General features: G+C 36.6%; 1 protein-coding gene across 5 annotated transcripts in view; it reads right to left on the bottom strand.

Moving 5' to 3' along the window:
* Window positions 1-4,892: 4,892 nt before the first annotated feature.
* The window catches only part of mipol1 (mirror-image polydactyly 1), a 45,341-nt gene continuing 37,762 nt past the window's right edge, over window positions 4,893-12,471 (bottom strand). For 4 of the 5 annotated variants that reach the window (XM_083545374.1, XM_083545373.1, XM_083545371.1 and 1 more), the window contains exons 13-14: window positions 9,473-9,676; window positions 4,893-5,430 (exon numbers count right to left, since the gene is read on the bottom strand). In XM_083545374.1, coding sequence (XP_083401500.1) covers window positions 5,364-5,430; window positions 9,473-9,676 — 271 coding nt within the window. In that variant the 3' untranslated portion in view covers window positions 4,893-5,363. Of the gene's footprint in view, window positions 5,431-9,472; window positions 9,677-9,727; window positions 10,275-12,471 lie in introns of those variants that run through there. The other variant, XM_083545372.1, reaches the window with a different exon arrangement.

Consider the following 12,471-nt stretch of genomic DNA (forward strand, 5'->3'; position numbering starts at 1 on the left):
TTGTAGCAGGGTTCAGTCTGGTTAGTAGGATTATACGGTAAATAATAAGACCACTATTTACATACAAGCAAAAAAAGAATAAATATATAAATTCAAGTAGGATAACATGCAAAGCAAGATCTTAAAAAAAATAATAAAGTGAAAATGAGAATTGTTAAAGCATTTCTTGGAGCAGGGTTGTGCACACAGCACTGCACATTGGCCGAGTCTGTGTGCTGTGACTTTGTGTTGGTAAAAGACCAAGAGAAAATCCAAGTCTAACACAAGCGCAGCCTCAAAGCTTCTCACCATAAAAGCTGTGCTCGCTGTTTAAATGGGATTTTTAACAATATCATAGGGAGGCCAAAGCATCTTTTTTGTCAAGCGTAACCTACATGACGGGCGCGTGAACCTGAACAGATTTCACTTTGATCGTGGTATTTTGTAGACACGCATTTTGGCTGACTAACCACGAAATTAGTTTAATGATCGTGCAATAGACCCTGACGAATAAATAAAGTGGGACATTTTTTTATTTACGGGTAGGGAGCCAACAGCCCATACGAACCACCAGTGAATCGGAAAAAGCCGTAAAGAGAAATAATTCACGCAGGCAATCACTAATAGTGGTTATTTATTTATATAAAAAAAAAAACGTGTTTAATCTCAATTTCAGCATTTACTAATTATGCATTTTTTTACATATCAAAACATTGCATTTCCTTACAGCAAAAACTATTTGAAAATAACCCGGCTTTACTGTCTATTAACCAATCTTAAATGTAAGTTTATAAAAATATTAAGCAATTTCTGATAAGCTCCCGTGAGCCAAAGAGACCTGGACTATATAAAACACTTTTAAAAAGAGATAAGATCAAATCAGAACAATAGAGAAGAATCAAGTGACATTGATGCGCTGTAATGGAGCGATAAGGCGGAATAATAGTATTTAATAATAGTATTTCAACTGGCTTCAGATTTGGCCGGCGCTGAAAGATTTTACAAAATTAGAACAAATAATCTTTCCGATTTGCTCCTATTTTAAAGTGTGTATTTTAATTATATAATTTTAAGGACAACTAAATCGCATGTCACATATAAATGTCTTCTCAACAATCTTAGATTAAATACAATTATAATATAAACACGTTTACGAATAAGTCAGTTATTTATATATTTCTTCGTTTAATTTATTTATGTGATCGTGGAGGTCGTCGTTGTTTGCCATCATTCTGCAGATCTTTTATTTATTTTGTGTACATTTTTTATATTAAACAGAGCACCTACATTCCAGATCTACACATGATAACCCATTTCACCAAAGTGAAATATTCAATCTAGTAATATTTACACTTTATCTAAAGTTAGAATTATTCACATGGCTTTTGAATGATGGTTGCAATAAATGTGTGTTTTTTTTTTTTTGTTGCATCAAGTTTTAAGAGATCCTAAATTTCAGACCTTTCATTTCGTGTAAATAACAATTTCCTGGAATGACAAGTTTATCAACAATCATGATGTTTGCAACAAAATATTGTGTTTATTTCTTATTATGACCTAAATTTGTGTGGTGGTCTTCTTCTGCTTACACAATTGTGAGTTGCAATTTTTTTTTTAATTAAAATAAATGATCAGTGATTGATAAATTGTAAAAAAAAAAAAAAAAAAAGTTGTAAAATCACATCAGTGATTATGTGGACAATCTGCACAGTAATAATAATAATAATAATAATAATAATAATAATAATAATAATAATAATAATAATAGTAATAATATTAATAATAATAATAATAATAATAATAATAATAATAATAATAATAATAATAACAATAACAATAATCTAGTATTGTGGTGGAACAAGTTGTTCTATCAGATTGTCTTTTATTTAAAATTAACATCTAAATATTATACAATTCTTCCTTCTCTACTTCCTCCATACACAGGCGCAGTCAGTGAAGGCGCTCAGGCTTATTAATGCGTAACATATGTTATCAGCGGGTTGTGTTCAGGACGGAGAGTTCAGTAGCGCCTTGTTTTCCAACTCATGTGGCATTTCTCGTCTCTCCATCAAAAGCTGTGGCTCTTTCTTCAGCCTTATGGACAAAAATTTGGACGACAATGCGCAGGGCCCTTTACTTTAGAAGCGGCCATCAGCGGGTCTACCCGAAGACCTTTCTTCTCCGTCTTTTCATTCTTAGTTTAGAAAAGCCACTACAGGGCCAAGGCGCTTCTAATACCTTTTGATGGGGATTGAATTAATTATCTCCAATAACACAATTGTGCTTGGCCAACGAAAAGAGCAAAGCATTACCCCTCCAGAATCACACACAAATGAAAGGAGCTTTGAAAGGGTGAGGGAAAGAAGAGGGAGAGATCCTATCCGAAATCAGCTTTAAGAAGCAGCTGGTTTTCCATTACATTTTATACGGGAGAAGTTTATTAGGGCTTTGTAGCCCCCCAATATGCATCAGCTATGTCAGGTTGGTGGTCTTCTCACTGGCGTTCTGAGATGAGATCTGTGTATTCTGTGCTCATTAGTCAACTGACATTCACAAAAACCATTCAAATGGTCATTTCTATGCATTATTTATTATGTATAATTGTCATAATAATAAAAAAAATAAAAAAGCTAATGTATTGTAAGGCAGTGAACTGAACACCGAGGTTATCAGAAGTGCACAGTTGTTTTTTTTCAGCATGACAGCAGACGGAGCACCACCCAGCTATATCACATAATCAGATATTACACTGCTGGACAAAAAATAATATATCCCAAGCCTAAAATTGCAAAATAAAAAGCTATTAATGCTTTTATTAATGGTATTAACAAATTATTGGCCAGGAAATTAGCAAGAATTGAACAAATCTGCCTGCTCTATCAACCCTCCTTTCATTTAGGAGATTGATATCAGGCTCTTTATGAGCTGCATCAGGTGTAGCAGATAATCAATCAAATAATGATTCATCTAAAAAAAAAAAAAAAAAAAAAAAAAGATTTAATTTACAGAAATGTGTTAGTATGAATTTTGCATCAAACATTATTATGATTTCCATGAATCTATATTCCCGTGCTATAAAACCATATCTTTCACTGTTTCTAGCCTGGACCAGAGCACTGCAGGAAAACTAAAGTGATACACGAGGTCTCAGCAATGCATTTGTTTCATTTCTTGATTATTAATATGTTTTAAAGAACACTAAAAGCTTTATATTTTGCAGTTTGGGATTTGGTCTTTTTTAGGGGTTTGCATCACATTTCTTTGCGCACTAACAACTACAAATACTGAAAAAAATATTGCTTATCCGTTTGTCTCAGTTAATGTGATCCAGGGTGTTTTAATTTCAGGTAATGGAATAGCAGACTATAAGTGACCTGCAAAATGTCTGCGTGAAGAAAGCTGGGATTAAAAAAAAAGAGAAGGGCTTGAAATATTTTGTGTCGTTATAGCAACGGGATCAGTCACTCTTTTCTCTGAGGGTCATTCAGCATAGGCTGTCGAAACACGGTTTTAATTAAAGCGTATAAAAACTTGTTTTGTAGTCTGGTCATCGTACTACCGATTTCAGGAAGGATAATCTGGATTGCCTTTAGTTCCACCCCAATAAACACTGGGCGCGAGCCTGTGCACAGAAACCCCAACAGCGTCTGACCTCAGCGCAACGTGCACGCAGATCACGTTCAAAAATAAAGATCCTATTGATCCTTCTGTTTGTATTAAATGCAAAAAAAACGAAAAGTATTTTTGGAGAGGATGAGCTGAGGGAGATGGATGTGAGATCAGGGACTCCCAGGTTGTGGCAACCACGATAACCGGAGGGTGAGAATTTCCGAGTACCAGGAGAACAGCAGCAACACACTCTCTCCTCCCTTTATTTTGTTCCTCCGACCATCGGGTCATGCAACACGTTTCTGAGGACATAATCAATGATGCTCAAAAACACACACGGGCCCCTGCGACACCGGCCACCTCAGATGAACGATGGTGAGCAGTGGAGAGGGGCTCCTGAGGGCCATCCCGTCAATACCAGCCATGCAAACCATCCCCGTAGAATTCTTCAGCAGATTCGTTTTCCGTCGGAGTCCAGGGATCTCCTCTAGTTTGCTTAAGGTTTCAAATTATCAATATGATCAATAAAAAAAACTAGTGGCTTCAATCTGTTTGTCAGGTTTTCGTTTCAAACGAATAAAATCCAGATTATTTTTTTAAACCATTAATATTATGTTAAAAGTCTGATGTATTGAAGACGAAGCAGAGACACGGATTTCACTGCGCTTCACCAGTATCATGTTTATCAGTGACATTAAAATGAGAACAAATAGCATTTTAACAGACATCTGATGAACTTTAAGTAAACTTTAAAAAAAAGACATTTTAATTTCACACAATTGGGTGAAATTATTATTATTAGTAGTAGTAGTAGTAATATTGTCTGAGTTTTAAAATGGAAAAAATAACTTTAAATAAATCAACAATACTGGTGTATAAACCCACCAAAAATAATTTGCATTTAGAAATAAAAAAATTGCAAAGAATATGTCATTTAAAAAAAAAAAAATAAAATAAAATATATATATATATATATATATATATATATATATATATATATATATATATATATATATATATATATATATATATATATATATATCAGCTACTATAGTGAATGTTCAGTGTCAGGGACAGATAGGGGTTTCTAAAGTTTTGCTACCTGTAGTGATAGCAGTAATTACGTTATCATATATAAAGCTAATACTGATAACCTTTCCCTCCATCTGAAATGCATTTACAAGGTAGCATTTTATATTTTAATAGGATACATTAGACATATTTTAATATTATATCCCCATTTGCATTTATATAAAATCTTATGAAATATATATTTGTTTTCACTTATAAAGCACAAAACAGTCTTGAAATCAAGGTCCTTTTATTTATTGCTACTGAAAACATATCCAACATTTGCATTGTACATATGATACCCATTAGTCTGTATACAATTACAAAAAAGACCTGATAAGCATTTTACATTGTTTTAGTGTAGACCTATTTTAGGGGTATTTATACGGTTTGTCACATTAAATATCATTAAATGCAGATGATCCATTGCACATTAAACACCTTGTTTAAATCAATAGATTAAAAAAAAACCCTAAAGACAAAGCTGGGATAAAATTGCTAATTGCAGAAGCATCGATCAGAGACTGTAACAGTGAGAAAGTGTGTATGAAGGTTATGAGAAAAAAGTGAAGGGCTGAGGGTGAGAGCAAGCAGCACTTCCAGCCTCTGTTTGCCGAGGAAAGGGCTTCGGCTGTTTGCTCAGAGTTAAACGCAGCAGCCTGGTCACCAGATGTGGCCATCTGCTCCAGTCGACCATCGGCCTGTCAGATCACAGTACGGACACTGCCTGTGCCCACCTTCTTCCTCAAGACATCTACCAGCCGTTCAAGCCTGCACAGAGAGAGAGAAAGAGAGAGAGTGTGTGTGTGTGCACGCAAAAGTAAATACTCCAAAGTGGGGCACAGGCAGTTCTAAAAAAAAATAATAATTTCTTAAGAAAATCTGTTTCTAAAAGGTATATAGAGAGTTCAGTGCTGTTCTCAATGCAAATTTATTTATTTAAAACTACACTAGAATTTGGTGTATGTAAAATGTTTTGATGAAAAATAATAGTAACATTCTTTCAGAGGTCAGTAACCAGTTTCCCATTTGTGTGTGTTCTTTTATTCAACTAAATATCCTTTAACAAAACTCATTTATCACAGAGTTGAATTTAGTTTCTGTAAATATTTTAAGCTTCCAAACACAAACAAACGTTAGAGTAGCAAATGAATACAAATGTTCCAAGTTCTAAAGGCTACTCCACTTGCTCTTGCTTATCACACAGCATATGGGATTGGTTTGTCTCAAGCCTTGTTTCTTTAGCAGTCTACACCTGTATTTTCTCCACCCATGATATTTCTGCATGCCTGCAGAACAGTATTTGAGTATACAGTAAATGTATGTGTTTGCATACTAACACTTAATAAATCTTGCTTAAGAAATGGTATGTCAACCCAGTATAGCACGAAACTACTAATATTCATAAAAGGTCATGCCACTCTTGCTAAAGGTAAAACTTGCCAAAATCAGACAGATAATCTGAACACAAATATACAAACTAGTTTTATTTCTCCTCATTGTTACTTACAAACATGTACAGTACAACATCCTTTCCACCTGCTGCATTTTTTGCTACTTTGAATAAACTCAATGTCATGTTTGCAGCATTAGCAGTTCAGCAGGAAATAAAACCACATAAATCCTGATTAAGAATTCAGAGATGGAAAAACCAACAATTATACCTGCAAAAAGACAGAAAGACAGTAAATATAAAACACCACTGTACTTTCTATAGAATATAAAAAATATGTAATATCTGTGTATAATGAATTCTAAAAACCTGAAATAAGCATTTTAATCATGATTGAACTGAACTGAGCTCCCCAAGCTTCGGTGAATGTGAAAAAAGCAAACAAAGCTGAGCAGAGAAATTGTTATTTGACGGCAGTGTATCTCAAAAAGTGGTATAATTGGTGCCACTACTAATGATTTTTTAATTTATAAGCCAAAACTTACAAGCAAAGCAAAAATGTAAGATCTAACAATGATGGTTCTGTATTTTTGAGCTATGTAACAGAAGATTGTGGTCTTATCATTACAGATTTTCCCACCTGACACGTTTGGTAAAGCTATTATGCTTTACCTGCTTTGCTCAAATGGAAATCGTACTTTTTAAATCAACAAAACCTAAATGCAATCATAGTTTAACAGAGTCCTAAGGTTTATAAGATATATCAAAAACTCTTAATAATTTCCACATTAACAGTGCTATGTACTACATAAAATTGTTTAGTGCTGTTTCCACATTACTGGCACTGATAAAACAGATAGAGTTTTCCCCACCTCCCACATCCCAACGATTCCTGTTTTCGGCTGACAAGAGTGGAACCCAACGTGAGATTCTGAGGTTATAGACCACCCACCTCAAAGCTTAATGTTTGTGCATGCTGAGATGCTTTTCTGCTCACCACAGTTTAACAAAAGTTTATATTAATTTATATATCATTCCTGGCAGCTTGAACCAATCTGGCCATTTTTCTCTGACCTCTCATCAAAAAGGCATTTCCACCCATATAACTGTTAGTGTTTTTGTTGTACTATTCTGTATCAACTCTAGAGAATTGTATGTGAAATTCCCAGTAGACCAGTACTTTCTGAAATACTCGAATTAGCCGCTCTGACACAAACCACCAAGCAAAGATTAAAGTCATACAGAGCACACTTTTACACCAGTCTAATGTTTAATAGAAGTGATTGCTCTGTACTTAAATAATCTTATGCATTTTGCTGCTTCAAAATGATCAGCATTTTGCCTTAATCATCATAACACCAATATTATATCATATTGCTCATGTTCACACAGCAGCCTTCTATCCCAAGGCCTGATGAGACATGCCAGCCACAGCCCATTTGTGGCCCAGCCAGTCGATGAAAAGAGCCTTTGTGTGTTTCTCATGGTCAAGTTTGATTCAACAGGTCATCAGACTTTCAGCTCATCCCCTCCATCAATGGAGGCTGTAAGGCCAGCACTCAGGTGCCACATTCTGGGCCTGATCAGTGCTTCCTCCCCCCAGCATAATGCGCTGCCTCAGTCTTACATTCTTCTCACCATTGTGTGACGAGGCCCACGTCAGAGCTGCTTCCTACAGCCACCCAGACTCCACTGACTGTGGCATATCCATCAGCATGTCAGCTAGCGTTCAGGTGTGAGCGGTTTATATCCCCCACCCTGAGCCACTGTCTGCCCTGCACACTGATGCTGCTGCCTGTCTCTGTCCTTACTCACATTTAGCCTGTAAAATATGTAACTCTCCCCTTTCCTCACAGCCATGCCCCTTCCCAGCCTTAGGCCTCTTCTTTGGCCAACAAATCTATAGTTGAAGAAAAGAAGAAGGAGTCTGATCCAGAGTGTGGCCACTACACAGGGTCTGGCAATGAGAAGCCTTATGCCAGGGACGCTGGCACGGATTCAGAATTCAGGGGAATAAATAACATGACGGTTCTCAGAATGTGAAGAACTCGCTCGTTTCTACTTCCAGTAATATGGCACAACACAGTGGTGAGACAGATGTTCCCTTTACAGCAGTAACTGTGATTCACACATAGTTGAACCTTGCACTGTGGACATGGTGGGGTCATGCCTCTAAATCAGTGTGTAAATGCAAACAGACAAGTAATACAGGCACCCACACTGGACTCAGCACTGTGAAAGTAAAATACTAGGTAAATGCACAGTAGAGTCACTAAAAACAGAGAAGTGTCCTATATTTCATTATTTAAACAGCAATTTCTTTGCTATGGCACACACTAATAAAGCATTATTATCTGAGCCACCAATATGTGCTAAAACCCATCTCTCTACTTACATTACTAAGCATTGAAAAATTAACACAAGCTCTTGAAGGGTTAGAAAAAAACAGCATTAGGGGTGGGCATGGCTGAGTACATCAGGGGTCTAAAGTCCCACATTAGTGAGCAGAGTGTGTGTGATGTTGCCACAGAGAAAAAGGGCCATTTCAGATCCCCCTGTTTAAACACAACGCTGAAGTTCTCTCTTTTCAGGCTTCTCATGCTGATGCTGGGTGATGGGGGTTCTCTTAGGGTTTTGAGCACCCCTCCGCTTTGCATCCCCACCCCCCAGTTCGTTAATTCATCGTGTAAATAGATCAGCAGGCCAAGCCATGTTTGCTTTTCGCGGGGAGCCCCGGTGTGAGAGAGAGAAGTGAGTGAAAAAGTGTGTGTGTGTGTGTGAGAAAGAGAGATGAGAGAGGGACTAACAGAAGCTAGCTACAGTCAATGCAGAAACAAGAGCAGCAGTACAAGGTGTTACACTGAAGTGTAAAACAAGCTTTGCATTATGTAATTTTCATGTGAAGGAAGAAATAATAACGCAAATAAATACAGATGATTCAGTGAAAAGAAATGGAAATGTTTAGAAAAAATAATAATATTAATATTAAATACAAATATACAGTACTCTGTATATTTAAGATTTCTGTAAAGATGTTTATTTAATATTTTTGGAAAAATGCTCATATGTTGGATATTTCTAACTATGCTTTTAGCATCAGGAAACTCTTCAGGAGATATGATGTTGCAATTTCTGATTTCTTGTCAACACCAAGTTGTTTTTCTATGGGATTGTGTGTTGAACTAATGTCATGTAAACCTTTAATAAATTGAAATTTGTAACAAACAGCACATTTCTGTGCAAACAAAAAAAAGGGACCTCAGGACATAATCTTCAGCTTTTGGAATGATGATGAACCAGTGAGAGCCATAATCAGTCTTCCTTTAATATATACCAGTTTGATTTATTTCAGTTGAAAGCTCTCGCTGGTGCTCATTACAAAAGACAAAATCTAGTGTTTATTTGTCTGGCTGTACTTACTTGTGCACTTTTTCAGTGGCCTCTCTTTCAGACTCCTGTGTCACCCGGAGTCGAGTCTGAGTGTTCTGAAGTTCTGAAGTGAGCTGCTGCACACGGCTCAGCAGATTCTGTCCTTGGGCTGTGCTGCTGTCCTTAACACGGGTGGGAGAGGACAAGCATAGTGTCTCCTTCCTGCAAAACTCATCTGTTTGGCTCTGCTGTGCACTGAGACAAAAATTAAGCTTTAATGTGTAAGAATGATAAAAAGTGTAAAAGATTATAATGCACAAAATCAGAGAAAAAGTAACCAGAAAGGGCCTATTTACCCTGTCCATTTTGGGATGCTGTGTTACTATTATAATGATAGAATTTGCTGCACCAGTAATTGATATACAGTAGCTAGAGACAGTCAAATGAACACAAAGATAGAAACAGACCTATAGATATACAAACTACACTATATTCCTAAAAAGCATCACAGTAATATTTGTTTAACTGAGTGCCTAAGGTTTCCTATTGTTTCCTTCACAGCACCACATATACCAATGGCCAATACCATATCAAAGTTCCTTGCACAAACACACAACTTGACCCATACAATGAGAGCATGCTCTCAGTTTATCTGCAGGTGAGAAATGGTAAAACTGTATCAACACCATGAGCCAACTGACATATCTAATATTGGAACAGAAGGTCGGTACACGAGACAATATCTGGGGGTAATAATGCAGCAGAATGGCAGTGGAATACATTATAGTTCAGCCTGCATAACTGTGCTGCAGCACTGTCACAGCGAGTTTCACATTGGTGAAAAATTACAGGGCTAGAAGAGAGAAGAGAGAAGGAGGAAGGAGAGAGAGAGAGAGAGAGAGAGAGAGAGAGAGAGTTCAGTGGCTTTAAAATAAGGCTTTCTGAGGGAAAACATACTAACATTATGCTTGGACAGAAAAGAAAAATAGTCCATAAAACATCTAAAATCTTTTGGACTAACTACATAGTCCCTGCATTAAGAGACACCAAGCATCAATTCAATTCATGCGCATAATAAATAACAAAAACAAAATGCAAATAGTAATGCAAAGAAAGAAATCATGCATAAAATAGGTAGAATAGCATGCTTATTTCCAGTCAGGCATATAAATAGGTACCCCTGTCAGTTACAGATCTTAAAGGTCTTTTATTATACCATATATATGTCATTAATAACCTGGGCAGGTGGAGGACCCAATACAAACAGAGAAACCTCAACACATTATACACCTAATAAAGGGACACATTTATACAACAATGCGACCTAAACCTCTCTTTTCTGCTTCCACTCCAGAAGAGGGCTGCTGTGGTTTTCCTGACAGAATGAGGCTAGATTGATTGCCACTGGTGTGTGTCATTTAGCCTCAACATTGTGTGTGTTTATGCCTTAACGTCATATTACTCATTCTGTCCTCTTGTCCTTCTAATTAGTTTCGAAAAGGTTTCCATGTCATGCTTCTCCTTTCCCTATTTTTTTTTTTTCTTATTTTTTGAAGGCAAGGGCCAATCAATTCTGATGTGATATTGATAGCCAAAGAAGTGATGTAAAGTTGTGTGCTTTGTTTAATTAAATGTAAACATATTGGGTACGGATGTCCAATGACAGTGACAAACAAGGGCAGAGAAGCAATGCTTACGATGGATTATCTTATCCTCCCTCCTACTCTCACCCACAAACATGTACACTCGACCGAGTCTCCTCTTGACCCCAGCCCCCTTTCAAAGTGTTTTATGAGAAGCCATTAAATATAATTAAATAAATAATCCTTAAATGGTCCTAAGCATGTTTGGTTTAGTACGGGGGAAACCTGTTAACTGTACAAGTGAGCAGTACAAACAGAAACTGGTCAATGAAGACCAGAGAGATACACAGTAGACTGACAACACAAACAATCTCACAGGCTTCTGTGAGCTTCTACCAGCTTCACATTTGTTTTCAAAATGATACGTTTATTAATGACTAATAGTAGAAACTAAAGTTTCTTTAATGACTAAAGAAAAACATCCATGCAAAACTAAAAAAAAAAAAAAAAAAGCCTGAGAAAATAAAATATACTGCATTTCAGTTCCTAGGAGTAACATAGCCATCGGCAGGCCAGTTTATACAGCTCCTGTTTGTTCTTATCTTTGATAAGTCATTGTGTGCTTGTCTACACCTGCCTAAGGTTTAATGGCTTGTGTGTTACTCTAGTTTCTATATGGGCCAGCAGACATCAGGTCTGGCACCAAGTAAAACATTAACTAGAATCATACGATAACTAATCAAAGGGGCCGGATCCCAATGAACCTGCCTCTACGACTGTGGGAAGGGGTTAAATATTAACATCCGCACAACATGGTATCAAAGAGGACATGTAAAATAGCATTTCAACTGAGATGTACCTGCGGCAAACTTTTAACATGGAGAAGCAAGTGCAAGCAGAGAGAGAGAGAGAGAGCGAGAGCAATGGAACCACCTATTTAAGTGCAGGTATTCACAGCAACCTTCACTGGACAGAAACCAACTTGCAACCACACCTCATATTCAAACCCTCCTCAACAGCCATATATCACGTCAACAACTTTTGGATAAAAGTTAGGATGATTTCCCATACACACAATTTCAACGCTAACCACACTAGCAAAGTTCACCCAAAAAAAAAAAAAAAAAACCTGGGCACTGCCGTATGTTTTGATTTTGTGTCCTGATATTTTCCCCTCACTAGCTGAGAGGCATTCTAGGAAATCCACAAAATATAATTTGTAGCACAAAATGGCAAAGAAAACAAATCCAAACGTATACCGAGAACAATTCCTGGTTTTGTTCTACATCTCTGGCATACACAAAATAAAAATTTCTTCCTGTAGTATGACTAACAAGCCTAAGGCTGGTGTGTACTGATGTGTAGAAAATATGTAATAAGTATGAGTATTATGAGATTCATTCTTTAGATTTAGCAATCCAGTTAAATCCAGAGCTTTAAAGAATGTAAAAAAAAAAAAAAAAAAAA

The sequence above is a fragment of the Silurus aristotelis genome (assembly GCF_946808225.1).
Source record: "Silurus aristotelis genome assembly, chromosome: 6".
Taxonomy (NCBI): Eukaryota; Metazoa; Chordata; class Actinopteri; order Siluriformes; family Siluridae; genus Silurus; species Silurus aristotelis.